The sequence below is a fragment of the Rosa chinensis genome, chromosome 3 (genome assembly GCF_002994745.2).
Source record: "Rosa chinensis cultivar Old Blush chromosome 3, RchiOBHm-V2, whole genome shotgun sequence".
NCBI classification, from domain to species: Eukaryota; Viridiplantae; Streptophyta; class Magnoliopsida; order Rosales; family Rosaceae; genus Rosa; species Rosa chinensis.
This window is the reverse complement of record NC_037090.1, coordinates 6,719,123-6,734,439: the sequence shown is the minus strand read 5'-3', so window position 1 is coordinate 6,734,439 and position 15,317 is coordinate 6,719,123. Positions and strand designations below refer to the sequence as shown.

General features: G+C 38.0%; 4 protein-coding genes across 4 annotated transcripts; 3 read left to right on the top strand and 1 right to left on the bottom strand.

The window, feature by feature from the left end:
* The first annotated feature begins 279 nt into the window (after window positions 1-279).
* Window positions 280-3,883, top strand: LOC112191542 (WAT1-related protein At1g09380). Its single transcript, XM_024330906.2, has 7 exons — window positions 280-724; window positions 2,185-2,247; window positions 2,332-2,448; window positions 2,541-2,790; window positions 2,979-3,137; window positions 3,223-3,374; window positions 3,480-3,883. Exons 1-7 carry the CDS (start codon window positions 294-296, stop codon window positions 3,643-3,645), a joined length of 1,338 nt encoding a protein of 445 aa, XP_024186674.2. The 5' UTR covers window positions 280-293; the 3' UTR covers window positions 3,646-3,883.
* Window positions 3,884-4,682: 799 nt separating this feature from the next.
* Window positions 4,683-7,959, top strand: LOC112191544 (ADP-ribosylation factor). Its single transcript, XM_024330908.2, has 7 exons — window positions 4,683-4,836; window positions 5,464-5,622; window positions 5,741-5,811; window positions 7,052-7,171; window positions 7,257-7,375; window positions 7,516-7,597; window positions 7,693-7,959. The coding sequence occupies exons 2-7, from the start codon at window positions 5,475-5,477 to the stop codon at window positions 7,696-7,698; spliced, it is 546 nt and encodes a 181-aa protein (XP_024186676.1). The 5' UTR covers window positions 4,683-4,836; window positions 5,464-5,474; the 3' UTR covers window positions 7,699-7,959.
* A 222-nt stretch (window positions 7,960-8,181) lies between these two features.
* LOC112191543 (ABC transporter I family member 20) lies at window positions 8,182-9,653 on the bottom strand. The gene is made up of 3 exons (XM_024330907.2): window positions 9,064-9,653; window positions 8,731-8,961; window positions 8,182-8,646 (listed from the first exon to the last, which is right to left on the bottom strand). Exons 1-3 carry the CDS (start codon window positions 9,580-9,582, stop codon window positions 8,440-8,442), a joined length of 957 nt encoding a protein of 318 aa, XP_024186675.1. The 5' UTR covers window positions 9,583-9,653; the 3' UTR covers window positions 8,182-8,439.
* Window positions 9,629-12,278, top strand: LOC112191546 (trafficking protein particle complex subunit 4). The gene is made up of 3 exons (XM_024330909.2): window positions 9,629-9,931; window positions 10,074-10,242; window positions 11,889-12,278. The coding sequence occupies exons 1-3, from the start codon at window positions 9,872-9,874 to the stop codon at window positions 12,083-12,085; spliced, it is 426 nt and encodes a 141-aa protein (XP_024186677.1). The 5' UTR covers window positions 9,629-9,871; the 3' UTR covers window positions 12,086-12,278.
* The last annotated feature ends 3,039 nt before the right edge of the window (window positions 12,279-15,317 follow it).

The following is a 15,317-nucleotide window of genomic DNA, read 5'->3' as shown; positions in this document are numbered from 1 at the left end:
CCGTAAGAATTTTAACTGTGACGAGTTATATATTTTTTCTAAGTATGGTAAGTTGAAATCCTATAAATTGTGCCATTGATCACTAACATCTCAAAAGTGTTTGTATAATTGAATTGATGAAGCTTGAATGATCAAGGTACATCTACAGCTAACACCCCAATGCTTATTAGCTTGGCCTAAAAAGCTCACTTGGTGTGACGTCCACCCAATAATTTCTCCTCAAAAGAACAAAAACTGAAAACGTTTCTATGTGCTAGTGGCAACCACCTCATTAAGCTAAGACAAATGTATGCATGCATAAGCCCAAGTGTTGCAAGCAATGCAATCAATCCTCCAACGGCTTCTCTTTTCTCTTATTTTCACGCAAAAGATTCTCTTCACCTTTCTGTTTCACCTTTCCCTTATATAATCCCAATACCTCATTTCTCAGTCTCCAAATCTCTCTAGCTAGCTTTCTTTCTGTAGCTTCTTTGTTCTGCTGCTTCTGCAAATATATAGTACAAGTTAAGAAAGTACTATATATTTCAGAAAACGCAATGGCAATTGGTTATGGTAATAGCTATATGCCATTTGTGGCCATGGTGTTTGTGCAAGTGTGCTATGCAGGAATGAACATCACTTCAAAGCTTGCTCTGGAGGCGGAGCTGAACCCTCTTATTCTTGTAGCTTATCGACAAATTTTCGCCACCGTAGCCTTAGCTCCTTTCGCTTATTGGATGGAATGGTAATAAATTGATTAAACTGCTTTATATATATATATATGTGTGTGTGTGTGTGTATCTGTTCATTTTGATACATGCAATAGACCTAAAGGGTTTTGTGAATTATTCTCATTGATCCATGCATGCATGTAAGTTTTCGATTCTTATATTGGATTGTTGTTTGGTATATTTGAGTGAAATGGGGGCCAAATTTTCTATTTTATAATAATCTGCTGCTTGCCTGATTTTTCATATTATATTACAAAGTCAATTTCCATAGTACAAAGAACAAATTGTTCATTTTGGTTTCTGACTGGTTATGAAACGAAACAAAGGGAAAACAACAGGAGAAGAGAATGTTCTTTTTGTATTAAATTAATCAAAATGGGAGGAGGGAAAAAAAATTATCTCATCATGCAACTTCTGATTATTGTAACTTAAAATGCTTTGTTGATGAAAACTCAGAGCTCTAATGATTGAGAGCATTTACTCATACCTCTGAGCTCGAATCTGCACCATCTTTCCTTTTCTTTCTTTCTTCATTGTTCTTGCTTCAATTGCTGATTTGATTTAATTTCCAGCAGTAAAAAAAGTTTATTTTGTTTGATTGAGTAGTTTTGAAACTGTTCTTCTCATTAGTGCATGAAAAATAAGTGTTCCTGGGAAAATCCAAATCCCGAGAACTTTCTAGTGAAGAATTAATTGTCTGCAAAGTGAGCGAGTCAGATTTGGCAAAATGGTTATTGATGCACGCAATAAACGCAGAAGGCCATGCATGATAGGTGTGTGGTGCTTTCAATTTTTACCATTTCCGGGCTCTTTCGTTTTCGGTTTTTTGGACTTTTAATTTTAACGTCTCAGGATTCTTCGGACGAGTGGCACAAGTTTCAGTTATATAAGATTTGCATGGTCGCCACATATAACTTAACCATTTGTCCTCTTCTTTCTTCTTCGTCTTTCTTCATTGCTAGCCAGCTAGCTCTTTAAAGCCATAGCTAATTGGTAGGTAGGAGCTGGACTCTTTTGGAATAAGGATGCATCGAGATCTAAGTAAATTCATATAGAGCTAGCTGGCAAATCAAGTTTCAAAGCCCTAGGCTTAATTCGCTAAAGCAGATCAGAAATTAATTACTAAACCTGCATATTAAGTATGAACAAATAAAGCACAGTCCCTAAAATGCAGAAGTTCATTTTTGTAGAAGCCCTAAGCCCCACGTGTGCAAGGCAAAACTCTGCCCTATGTGCGCATGCACAAAGGTCTTTCTCTAACCTAATTTAGTGCACTAGCTAGAACCCTAGGTTGGCCACATTTAGCCTCTATATGTATATCTGGACTTGGCTATAATTGTCAAGTTTATATTATTGATCTCTAATTCATTAGTGGACATGTTTGCTGGAATTTGGATATATGCTTTTCTCTGTGAAATCTGGAGAACATGGGTAATATAATGTATTAATGTTTGCTTGTTTCTATTTATAATAGGAAAACAAGACCCGAGATCACAATGCCTATCCTTTTCCAGATTTTCCTATGTTCCTTAACTGGGTAAGTAGTCAAATTTATATTTATGCTAATGTACTATCCTTTCATGGCAACAAAATAGACCCAACTGGAATCCCCAAAATGCAGGGCAACTACAAACCAAGTTTTCTATTTTCTTGGATTGAACAAAACCACTCCAACCGTTGCTTGTGCATTGACAAATACGCTCCCAGCTATGACATTTATCCTTGCAGTCCTTTTCAGGTTTTTACCACTTTACCATGTATTACCTAATGTGTTTTTACTTCTTGTTTTTATCTCTCTAAGATTGAAATTGAGTCAATGTTAAATTTCAGACAAGAATCAGCAAAAATGAAGAGCAAGGCAGGGTTGGCTAAGGTGATGGGAACAGCAGTGTGTGTATGTGGAGCCATGATACTCTCATTTTACCATGGAAAAAACATGGGTATAGGTGAATCCAAAATTCACTGGAGTTATGCTCAGAGAATGGGACAGTCAAACTCAGGAAACAATGCCAACTCCTTTGTTGGCCCCGTTTTAGTCATCATCAGCACCTTAGGTTGGGCAATGTGGTTCATCATCCAAGTAAGTTCCTATGCACCTTCTCGTTTGATTCACAGATTCAAGGGTTGGAAATGAAAAAAAATGCCGGGAAACATAGGACATTGAAGTCCTTTAACCTAAATCATTTCCATTCTGCGAATCAAACCGGACCCAAGTTTTGTTGTGTAGAAACCTTAGTTACAAATTAATTAATTTTTCTTTTATTTCAGGCAACAGTAAGTGATATGTTTCCAGCTCCTTACACAAGCACTACACTGATGTGCTTCATGGCTAGTTTGGAGTGTGGGCTCGTTGCTGTAATTGTCGAGCATAATGGACATGCATGGTCATTGACCAATCCCATGAAGCTTACTGCAAGCCTCTTTGCAGTATGTACTTATTCGTGAATGAACTTAACGAGTAACTTAAATTTTGTAATAAATCGCGAACATGATACCATTTCATTCATTTCAGGGGATTATGGGTTCTGCAGTAGCATTTTTCCTCACTTCATGGAGCATTCAGAGGAAAGGAGCTCTTTATGCGTCAGTGTTCAGCCCTTTGCTGCTCATTGTTGTGGCTGTTTCGAGTTGGGCTCTGCTTGATGAGAAATTATACCTGGGAACGTAAGTATATATATAGTCTATTTCAATTTGTGCTAGGCTTCGATTAATTTACTTGTGCTGCAAGGTACTAACTAATTTGTTGTCTAATTGAAATTGGTGATTCAGTGCTTTAGGATCGATCTTGATTGTGGCCGGGCTCTATTCTGTTCTTTGGGGGAAGACCAAGGAGACCGCTAAGCATAACGGCAAAGAAACAGACGCAAATACAAAGCCAAATGCTTCTGCCAAGGAGATTGAGAAAAACGACTTGGAGCTGCAGCTGCCCAAGTGAGAAGATTCACTGCCGTATTGAATGTTTCATGACATATATGCATTAGCTCAAATTAAGCATAATCTATCGTATCATCTTCGAATCGCCCGGTTTTGTTTTAAAAATGTTTCTTCATCATCATCATCTCATGTAATGTTAGTTTAGTGTCATGCGCTGGTGTCTGGTCCAACGAATTCGGTGTGTAATGTGATGTTTGATTTTCTAGTGGTTTCCAATGTAATATATATGTATGCATGTTTCCCAGTTGAGATTGATCTCATCAAATATCTTTGTGGCAATTGTGTTGCACTCTCAAATTCATTGGAGCATAGCCATAACAAATTGTGCGGTCATGTCTGTATATTCCGGATTTAGGTTCAAAGTACAGCTCAAGCCTAACATCATCTTTTATAAAAGGATTGGGCCAACCTGCTCCCACTAACTAAAGTTCATTTGTGACCAATACCCTTGTTTAATTATGGGAAGAAATTCTACACGTAATTGTGAAATACCGTAAAGCCAACCTAATTGTGAAATATAGAACTGTGAGTTGTGGATCAGTGTGTTAGCGCCGTGGACGACCTAAAATAAAAGGCGCAAGCAAGTTCACCTTTTTAGTTGAGATTACATTTATTTAAATATTTACTCTACCAATAATTACACCTAAAAAAAATTATATTTCTCTAAAATAAGACATTTAAATCGTTATTTCAGACTCATATTTAAATAATATTTTTTTAGTCGAGATAACATTTTAAATGTCTTGGTATTGAAAATACTGCGATTTCCACCCACATTCCCACATTCATAGGTAGGATACAAAATTATATATGATTATTTATAGAGATAGTGGTCAAAGTGATTTGTGAATCTGTTCGGAGGCCAAGATTTGGCCTTTGGGGCCGAAAGTAGCAATTAGAGAAAGCATGGGGCAAATAAAGAGAAAAGAACAAGAACCACGTTGGAGTGCGCACACACGTGCTACTCTACACCTTGCCGCACACAATACTAATCCAATCGCCTTCAAACCCTAACGGCACCAAACGGCCCAATAACGCCAGTCAATTCTTCTTAACGCACCAAACGTCGTTAAAATCCAGTCGTTATCTCGGACCCGTATTTATATTCCCAAAACAGATTCATCTGAGCCCATTTCATTGCGTCCCCCTCATTTCTCTCTAGGGCAGCTTCTCAGATCTGCCCCCCTCTAAGGTAAATCTTTCTCTATATCACATATATTTCTCTCTGTGTATCTTTCATATCTATGGTTGAATAGCTTCAGCTTAATCTCGGATTATAATGAATCGTGAATTTGGTGTATGATTAGGTCCGTGTGGTTTTGGTGTAATCATTGGTGTTGTTTCGGTTCCTGATTGGTGTTGTGGTTTTTAGTTTTGAATCTGGATCGGGTTTTGTGGTTGGATCTGAATCCGAGTCTGTTTGGATTTCAAATTTTCTCCTCTCAAAATTTAGGCTGAAGGTTTTGTTCCTAGTTTGAATCCATAGGCTGGTTCGGTATTTTGATTTTCAGATCTATAATCTGTGTGCCTGTTCCGGTTCTTCGATATGTAATTTGTTCAGATAGATGAGAAATTTGAGTTTAAAAGGAAGGCAACGATGTTAATTAGCTGTGATCTGCAAAGAATTCTAACAAGATAGCTTAAAATAATAATGATTTTGTCCCTTTCGGTTGTATGTTTACGCTGCATTTGGATTTTGATGAATCCAATGCTTTTATTCGAGATCTATTAGAATTGTGTATGAATGGTTGCCAATTCAAATTGAATGTTGAGATTTTTTGTTGGATGTCCTGTATCTGACTTTGATTTCTGTGTCCAGTGAATTCAAAGATGGGGTTGTCTTTCACCAAGTTGTTCAGTCGGCTTTTTGCCAAGAAGGAAATGAGAATCCTTATGGTCGGTCTCGATGCTGCGGGTAAAACTACCATTTTGTACAAGCTCAAGCTCGGAGAGATTGTGACCACCATTCCTACAATCGGTATGATTCTGTAGCAGTTTCTTGCAGTTGTACTTTTTCTTTAACTGTGGTTATGTAAGAAGTATTATAGATTATGTATAGATCTTAGCAAGTAATATATTTCCTCAAATTTGTTCAGGATTCAATGTTGAAACCGTGGAGTACAAGAACATTAGCTTTACCGTGTGGGATGTCGGGGGTCAGGACAAGGTATAAAACGTTACTAAATTTAATTTCAGTTACAATGTAAACACTTTTCAGGCTGAGATTGGGTTGATGTTTGTCTGATTCTTAAATTTGTACAAATGGTTCTACAATACTTTATAAACGGGAGTTTTGTAGTTATACTTCCTGAGGTTTTAGTGCTTATGGACGGTCGTGTGTTGGTTAGATTTGCTACATTAGCACACAACATTAACCTAAGCTACAGTTTTGTGCCACCTTGTCTTTCAAGTTTCTCCTTAATTATTTTGAGGAAAAGCTATCCACTCTTTGGCAAAAATTTCACATGTGCTTATAACATAGTATGACTTGATTTTTTTAGTTATTGTTCTTTTGGTTTATGTGCTTATGGACGGTCGTGTGCTGGTTAGATTTGTTACAGTAGTACACAACATTAACCTAAGCTACAGTTCTGTGCCACCTTGTCTTTCAAGTTTTTCCCTATTACTTCAAGGAAAAGCTTTCCACTCTTTGGCAAAAATTTGACATGTGCCTATAGAATACCTTTTTTTTTTTATAGTTACAGTTCATGTGGTTTATGTGCTTATGGACGGTCGTGTGCTGGTTAGATTTGCTATACTAGCACACAACATAAACCTAAGCTAGATTGTTGTTGCCACCTTGTCTTTCAAGATTTTTCCTTATTAATGTGAGAAAAAGCTATCCATGCTGTGGCGGACATTTACATGTGTATACGTGGTTTGACATCTGTATAGATGCTGCTAGTTGGTGGCATTTTGTTTATGGACAGCCTTCTAGATGTTTTATTCCTAGGATAGAAGCTACATTCGTCAGAGCTGTATTATCTTTCAGTTTTCCTAATCCCTTTTTTTTTTTTTTTTTTACGATTACAAGGATATGTTGAATCTATTGTATTTTCTGCATGCATATGCTTATTGACGGTTTTGTGTTGAGTGGATGTTCCTTCATTGGTGTATAACAACATATTCATGAACTACCATCTTACTTCTGCCAACTTTTCTTAGTTTTCGATGTAGAAAATTCTGTTGATTTTGTCTGTGTATATTCTTGTTTGCATGAACAACATATTCATGAACTACATCTAACTTCTGCCAACTTCTCTTAGTTTTCCATGTAGAAAATTCTGTTGATTTTGTCTCATGCATATTCTTATGCGCATAGCTCCACTAATGTGCTTATTTATGCAGTATATGATGTATATATTGTGATTTTGACCAACGTAGTGCAATGTTTTGTGTTTGTGTAGATTCGACCTTTATGGAGACACTACTTCCAAAATACACAAGGGCTCATTTTTGTGGTTGATAGCAATGATCGTGACCGTGTCGTTGAGGCTAGGGATGAGCTGCACCGCATGTTGAATGAGGTACCAAAGCTTCTGAATGCTTTGCTTTGTTCTTTGCAATCTTCCCTCAAATGCTCTGTTTACATGTGTCTGCTGGAATTTATAGGACGAGTTGAGGGATGCTGTGCTGCTTGTATTTGCCAACAAGCAGGATCTTCCAAATGCTATGAATGCTGCAGAGATCACTGACAAACTTGGTCTCCACTCTCTTCGTCAACGCCACTGGTACTTTGAAGAATACTTATACCCCTCTCTCTCCTTTGTCATATATGCGCGCGCACAATAAAATAAAAGGCATACAGAGGACACAACAAAATAAAAGGCTTTGATTTTGAAACAGATCTCATACAATGTTATTTTTGCAGGTACATCCAGAGTACATGTGCCACTTCTGGTGAAGGGCTCTATGAGGGTCTTGACTGGCTCTCAAACAATATCGCAAACAAGGTATGCTCCTGTTTCTTCACTGCAGACATAGTACTTATACTCTGTTCTTTGTTATGAAACTAATGTCTGCTTGCTTGTATTTACTTTTTTTCCAGGCTTAAATGATCAGTAATCTTCAGCAACCGCTTGTTTGCAAGTTGTGTGACGGCTCACATTATCTTCTGTTTCTCGGGTCCCCGAGAATGTATGTGTTTAGATATTATTACAAAGTGATTGACGGCTGTAGATTTTAAATAATTCAAGACTTCTACATTCTACATACAAATTTGTTTGTATCGGTTTAGGATTCCAATCAATGGATTTTGAACCTTACTGTTCCTTCACCATGTTTTGATAGACTTAATGCATGCTGTGTTGAATCATTCATGGATTGTCAATAAAATTTAGTCTTTTTGTATTTGAAACTGTCTATTGTTGAGGACAAAGTACCCAAACTGAAAGGAAAGATAAAAAGACTACTATGCCCGTGATAGGTAACGACACTTCCGGCAGTCAAGAGGATAACAAGGACTATTCCTATGACGGTGGAAGCATGGAATAGTCGATCAATATATTACCAACATTCACGAGAATAGTTGTATGTGTCTACATCTAGTACAACATGGTATTCCGTTCCAATTTGGTATTTGGCATTCTTTTTTGTTCGAATATATGTGTACACACAAAATTGAATACAAGCTAGTAATACAATGAAATACAAAGGATCCAAATTCAAGGAATCTGTGAAAATGATCTCTGTTGAGAAACCAAAGTCATAGAATTATGTCATACATTACAATCACAAAATGTTATATACCAGCGGCAGCACGTTCAAATTCTGTTGTCACCGGCACCAAGTATATCTATTGCCTGAGAACTCTGTTTGAGCTCCACACAAAGTTTTCTTCTCCGGCGACGGTGGAGTTGAGGCGCCCGGCCGCCCAACCATTATTAATCACACGGTTGCCCTCAATTTGTTCATCAAACTCGGGAAGACCTCTTGCCTTCCTCTCTTTTCTTCTCGCCCTCTCCTCCTCGCGCTCCTTCCTCAGCCAACTCTCAACTGTTCTCTGCAAATCAAATCAAATTCAATAAAATCGAAGCAAAATTCTCGAAAAGCAAATGGTGTGTAATGCACAGTTGGGAACACTAACCATGAGCGACAGCTTGTACGTCTCCCTAACCTTGTCCATCGGCATTGACAATTGCAGCTTCCCATTAGCAACATACACAATGTGTGATGGCCAATTCTCCAACCCGTCGAAGATATGCGTCGCGTAAATGATCGTAGCACCTCGCTCCTCACATTCCTTCCTCAAGAACTGGAGAAGGTCCGCCCTCGCTAGCACATCAAGGTCCACTGTGATCTCATCCAGCAGAAGCACCTGAATTCATCCACACACATTTCATCAAACACATGGTGTGCAATGCATAACCAAAAACAAAAAATTACATAACCTAGATGAATATGTGAGTGAACAAAGTACCTTATATGGTCTGAGCAGACCCATACAGATCTGGACCCTTCTTCTCTGACCATCTGAGACCTTGTGCAACCTCCATGAAAGATCAATATCCAACACCTTGATCAGCTCAGCTCTCCTTTGTGGGTCAATCCCAGCCACCCCGTTTATCAATTTCTCAGCCGAAACATCCATCTGTATCGGAACGTCGAACCCGGCAAACGCCACGTCACGCCGCCACTCTCCTCCCAGATACGACAGGTCGCCGGAGCCGGTGAGAGCGGTGTCGTGGAAAGCGGACCGACCCAGAACCCGGACCATGCTGGGGTCGACCATGTGCTTGCCTCCGAGAATCTTGAGGATCGTGGTTTTCCCGGCGCCGTTGGATCCGACTAGGAGGCATCGGTCGCCGGCGTTGAGCGTGAGGGAGAAGTCGTCGATCAGAGGCTTGGCGCCGGGCGGCGGGTGGCCGTTGATTCCCGGGTAGGTGAATTTGAGCCGGTTGATCACGATCGTTGGTTCAGAACCTTGCTTCACACCCATTGTTGGTTAGAGAGATGGGAAGTGTGTGAGAATTGATGGAGTTTTTAAAGCTTTCGGGCGGTGAGGTTGGTGGTCGAGGGGAGGCGTGGCCGGTTCACAGTCACATCCGAGGCTGCGGACTCGGTGCGTCCCCGTGTCCAATAAGGGTGTGACACGTGACAAAAGGTGAGGGGACTTTGACTCGGGTCGGGCAGAACAGTAAACGAGTCGGGCATAAGATCCAAATATTGGGTCTTGCTGCGTCACTAGTCTTCTTCGACGCATTCAGATTCAGAAACAGACTTTGGAAATGGCAGCGATTTACAGCCTCTACATCATCAACAAATCAGGCGGCTTGATCTTCTACAAGGTACCCAAAACCCTAATCTTCAAAATCTCATCAAATTGAAAATAAAAACTTGAAAATATTTCCGATTACAATTCCCAATTTAGCGGTGGCGAATTCTGATGGTTTTTTTTTTTTTTTTTGAATGTTTGAAAAAACAAATTAGGACTATGGATCGGCGGGAAGGATGGACACTAATGATAGCTTGAGGCTTGCAAGCTTGTGGCACTCAATGCACGCCATTTCTCAGCAATTGTCTCCGGTTTCCGGTTGCGCCGGCATCGAGCTTCTCCAAGCTGATACCTTTGATCTTCATTGCTTCCAATCACTGACTGGTAAGTTTCCAAAGATTTCGCCTTTTTGTGTGTTTTGAAATCTCACTGTGATTTTAAGGGGGTGTAGGTTGCATTGGTAGAATTTGATGAACTCAAGATGTTAAATATGGCAGTGAATTCTCAATTAGATATATGTGATTTGAATACTTGGTGTTTTACTGTTTTCGTTGCGAAATTGATTGTATAGATTTTGGTTTTGTGAACTTAATTTGAGCTTAAAAGGATAGAGTTTAGTTTCCTAGAAGTCAGATTCATGTAGAATTTGAACCGTTAATAGCACTAGGGCAGTGCCCTGTCGTTGAAGCAACCCGAGAACATTTATAACATTCTAGCCTGAGAGTGACCAGAGATTGGATACTTTGAAATGGAGTGCCTTGTCATCAAATAGGGACAAACAAATTGTTATTTTTTTAGTTAGATGGAAATTAGTTGGGGATGAATTATTAGAAATATGATACGAGATGTTGTTTCTCAGGAAGCATCAATTCAGTCCTCCGGGATAGCTGGGAGTCTGTAATTAGTGAAAGAGGTTTTGGGATTGTTGCTTTCTGATATAGAATTTGAATTTAAGTGAAGGAATTCATGAGCAACCAATATGGTATGAGGAAGAGGGTTTGAGATTCTACTTTTGCTATTCTGGAAGACTGGAATAAGAATTGTGGTGCAAATGAATTTGAATTGCTGAGGAAAGTATAGAAATAAATGGTCTATTGAGGTATCCAGACTTTGACAGGCTTTTTGGATTTTCTGATTTTGTTTGTAAGCTGTTGATCTTTAATAGCGACTTTGGTGGCTATGATAATTTGAGAGGTTTCAGACCTATAATCCCCTAAACCCAACTTCAGCTCTCTGTGGAAAATGGTGAAGATTGTCATTGGAGTTTATATGCTACATGTTTGAGAATGCCAGCAGCTAGTACTCTTATTATGACTTGTAAGTCATAAGATTTAACCAAGGTCAATCTTGTTGTTCTGTGTTTCCTATAAGAGGCTGTGCAGAGAGATTTCTGTCCACATGAAGTTTTGTATGTTACTTTTCAGCATTGTTATCTCCTTTGCTATGATAAAATTATAATTATTTTTTTGTTCTGTATGTTGTTATTTTATTTTAAGACTTCTTTTGTTGGGTTTAAGACTTTAAGCAGCACTAAGCTTGCTCTGTTTTTGGAGATGGGCCATGCAACTAGCTTTTTTTTCGAGTATTAATTTTTAGGTGTTGATCTACTTGGGATCTTCTGTGTTTGTTAAAGGTTTGGTAAAGGCTAACATAAAAGTATGTATCCGCTACATGTATTTGTTCTGGTGTGGGAGATGCTAGATGTCAACACTTTAAATACAACACACCATGGCAACTGCTGTTGTTGAATTGCAAAAGGCCAGAGAGTTGTTGTGCTATGTCTCGGAGTTGCATCAAAATATTAAATTCATTTGCCTGGCCTGAATGTTCCCATCCTGAAGTTATGTTTGATTCACTTCTTATATGCTTTACTTTTCCCTAGTACAGGGAAACTGTATCTGTTAGTTTAGGCTTAGCATCGTGGATTGTTGGTTGCCTCTTGTTTCCTATGACTGTTCAATTATTCCTTGCAATTAAAAGTGCTTTGGATTGTAAAACTGGTGTTCAATAAGGTAATTTCACTTTTGCAGGGACAAAGTTCTTTGTTGTCAGTGAGCCTGGTACGCAGCACATGGAAGGTCTCTTGAAACACATCTATGAGCTGTACACTGATTATGTCTTGAAGAACCCTTTCTATGAGATGGAGATGCCTATACGGTGCGAGCTCTTTGATATGAACCTAACACAGGCAATACAAAAGGATCGTGTTGCCTTGTTGGCCCGATGAAATGTATCTTACCTACTTTTTGCTTGATCTATGTTTCTTTTAGATGTAAATCTTCTGAGCAATCTCATCTTACATTCATATAAGATACTTGTTTGACTTGAGCTGACTATAACCGCAATGTTCAGTACGGGGTTTTTGAAGAATCGCTATATCTTCTTATGTTAATGTTCATTATATTCAGAAGTTTTGTTCTTCTAATGTATCTCTGAAAATCAATAGCCCATTTGTGAGGACCAACTTGATTGATCTGGAAGAATGAAATCATTGGATTCAACAATACCTTGCATGCTTATATGAGTTTATCAGTTTAATGTGAAGTTTGAGCCTGGGGTTTGCTCGGCCAGACGTATTTGGTAATTTGGGTATTTGCCACCCATACCTTGGCTTCCACTCAGTATAGGGCTGTATCTAGGTCCTAGGATTTTCAAATGTTCACTTGGAATATGCAATATAATGAACATAGACGAGTACAGGGTCAATTTCTTGACGAGTCTGATCGAGATCAACACAGATCCACAATATATAAAACCAAATTTATATAAAAATGAATCATGAATGGTTCTGATCAATAACCAAGAAGTTCATGACCAGTGACCATAGCCATGGCTGGACTTGGTGGTGTATTGAATGAAATCTCACAGCTAGCTTGTGCTCGTGGTGCTATGTCTTCAGATTTAAGCATACTGTCATAATCTCCTCTGTTGAACTCTGCAAAGGCATCCTGAAATGACAGTGTGACTGCGTTTTAAGCATTCTCTCAAGCTGTAAGACAGTTCTTTGTTGGTTGGTCAGTCACGCGTCAAAGAAGTTGTACTACCACATTGTGTGTGTTGATTGCATTTTTTGTAATCTGATCTAGGGCTATTTGGGTCATGAGAACAAAATCTGCGGACTGCGATTTTATGTTGTGTGTGAAGGTTTGATAGCAAAATCCAAAATTCTCCATCTGTCGGCAGATTTTCAGGACTCTGTTCGGTTTGGGGGTTGAAACTCGAGCAAGGATGGATATTCACCAGAAATATAACCAGTAAAGGGAGAAGCATGTAGTAAGGGTTAGTAGAAGCCGTTTTTGCTGTGATAAAGTATTGGAATTGGAAGTGAGGATGAGTCAATTTAATGACTTATCAAGAAATATCGACTCTGCATCAGCTTTACCATATTGACCAGCTATCATGACTTTTAAATTAAGTTCTCGAACCTAAAGGCACTAAGCCAAATATTAGCAAAAGCAACAAATCAGATAAAGCCATCAGTAACCGAGAAGTACATGGCCAGTGACCACGGCCATGGCAACGAGAATTCTCACTGGACATGGTCGTGTAATAAAGTAATCTCACAGCTGGTTTGTGCTCTCGGTGCTATGCCTTCATCTTTCACCATGTTATCATAATCCCTTCTGTCAAAGTCCCCTCTGGCTTCCGTGAATGCCTGCAAGACTACAGAATAAGCATTCTCACATGTTATAAGAGCATTCTTTGTTGGTTGGTCTTCACTCTTGCAAGAAGCTGGACTACGATATTGTGTGCGTTGTCTGCATTTTTGGAGGTTTGCTCTACGGATTGAGATCGACTTTATGCTTTGTGTGAAGGTTCGGTACTTGATGCATTCTGTTAAGGTTCGGTAGCAGAATCCGAAATCCTCCATCTGCCGGCAGATATTCTGGACCCTTTGTTCAGTAGGTGGGTCAAAATTCAAGTGTATATTCATTAAAGATATCACCAGCAAAGGAAGAAGCATGTAGCAACAGTGATTAGCATAAGCCATTTTTGATGATGTGATCAAGTATTGGAAGCTAGCTATAGTGAGGCTGAAAAGAAAGGGAATAGATACCTTGGTACTAGTTCTTGATGCAATAGATATATTGTTTAAATCTAATATGAATCGTGAAAATAGAGACACCATTCAACTATACCATCTATATCCGGTCAAAAAACTAAAAATTAAAACTACCATGTGCACCATAGATTTTTTGATTTACCATGTATGATTGAGTGTGAGAATAATTATTTGGATATACCACGTACTTTGACCTCCCACTCAACTGGTACAAAGCACTTACCCACTGTGTATTCCCTGATGAAATGTGTTTATCTTTACTTCTATAAAAGAATGCTCAAATTTGGAGTCAAAGGATTCACCAAAATTTGGTTGAATTGCCCAAAAAGCTTGGTTAATTGAATTGTCTAGAAAATAAAAACCAAGCCCAAAACAATAAAACACTTTTTTTCTTAAATTCTCCTGTACAATAAGCCCACCTGTCACCATAAAAAGCATGATTTTATATTAAATTTAGAGGTTCAACTAGAACCACCCTTCAACTATCTCGCTCTTATACATCAAAAGTGAGATGAGACTCTCTATTTATTTTGTTAATTTCATATATCCATTTTAAGTTCTTTTATGTAATTTATAATACATTGTAAATAATTTTTCAAACTATTTTTTTGGACAATTCTTAGGTTCACCCCTGGGGTGAATGAGCATATTCACCCTTTATTATGATTAATTTAACTTTATAATTTTCTAATCCAACCATTTATGTTGTATAACATCATACAAAGATTAGCTCTGTAAAAATCAATCAAATTGAAGACCTTTTAGTTATTCATTTATATGAAATACATGGACGGTTCATCATAGTATTAGTAAATGTCGTTAGAAACATCCATTTGTTCAATACAATTAGATAATTAAATAATTTCTAATTCGATTGATTTCTTACAGAGATGATCTTTAAAGGCTAATCTAAGATATGAACCGTTAGATGATAAATTTATTAAGTAAAAGTATGTTAATCGACAATATAGAGGTGAATATGCATAGTATTAGTAAATGTTGTTAGAAACATCTATTTGATTGATTCAATTAGATAATTAAATAATTTATAATTCGATTGATTTCTTACAGAAATGATCTTTAAAGACTAATCTAGGATATGAACCGTTAGATGATAAATTTATTAAGTAAAAGTATGTTAATCGACAATATAGAGGTGAATATGCTTGTTCACCTCAGGGGTGAACCTAAGAATTATCCTAATTTTTTTAGCTATTTTGGCTAAATTTGACTATGAAATAGCTAGCATTGCTAAAAGCATCCTTAGTAGATTCTCTATATATCTTGACTTCTTAGCTATTTTGAAGAGTGTTTAACTTATTCATTTTTGCAGCTGTACTAGACTCTTAAATTTGACTATAAAATAGCTATTATTGCCAATATTCATTTTATTGTC

Bases quoted from the DNA above. Each gene is read 5' to 3' on its own strand.
- LOC112191542 (XM_024330906.2), top strand. From the start codon at position 294: ATGCATAAGCCCAAGTGTTGCAAGCAATGCAATCAATCCTCCAACGGC. The intron at 2,449-2,540 runs GTTTTTACCACT...GTTAAATTTCAG, and splicing joins ATCCTTGCAGTCCTTTTCAG to ACAAGAATCAGCAAAAATGA. The intron at 2,791-2,978 runs GTAAGTTCCTAT...CTTTTATTTCAG, and splicing joins CAATGTGGTTCATCATCCAA to GCAACAGTAAGTGATATGTT.
- LOC112191544 (XM_024330908.2), top strand. From the start codon at position 5,475: ATGGGGTTGTCTTTCACCAAGTTGTTCAGTCGGCTTTTTGCCAAGAAG. The intron at 5,812-7,051 runs GTATAAAACGTT...GTGTTTGTGTAG, and splicing joins ATGTCGGGGGTCAGGACAAG to ATTCGACCTTTATGGAGACA. The intron at 7,172-7,256 runs GTACCAAAGCTT...TGGAATTTATAG, and splicing joins TGCACCGCATGTTGAATGAG to GACGAGTTGAGGGATGCTGT.
- LOC112191546 (XM_024330909.2), top strand. From the start codon at position 9,872: ATGGCAGCGATTTACAGCCTCTACATCATCAACAAATCAGGCGGCTTG. The intron at 9,932-10,073 runs GTACCCAAAACC...AAAACAAATTAG, and splicing joins GCGGCTTGATCTTCTACAAG to GACTATGGATCGGCGGGAAG. The intron at 10,243-11,888 runs GTAAGTTTCCAA...TCACTTTTGCAG, and splicing joins TTGCTTCCAATCACTGACTG to GGACAAAGTTCTTTGTTGTC.
- LOC112191543 (XM_024330907.2), bottom strand. From the start codon at position 9,582: ATGGGTGTGAAGCAAGGTTCTGAACCAACGATCGTGATCAACCGGCTC. The intron at 8,962-9,063 runs GTACTTTGTTCA...GGATGAATTCAG, and splicing joins GTCTGCTCAGACCATATAAG to GTGCTTCTGCTGGATGAGAT. The intron at 8,647-8,730 runs GTTAGTGTTCCC...TTTGATTTGCAG, and splicing joins CGTACAAGCTGTCGCTCATG to AGAACAGTTGAGAGTTGGCT.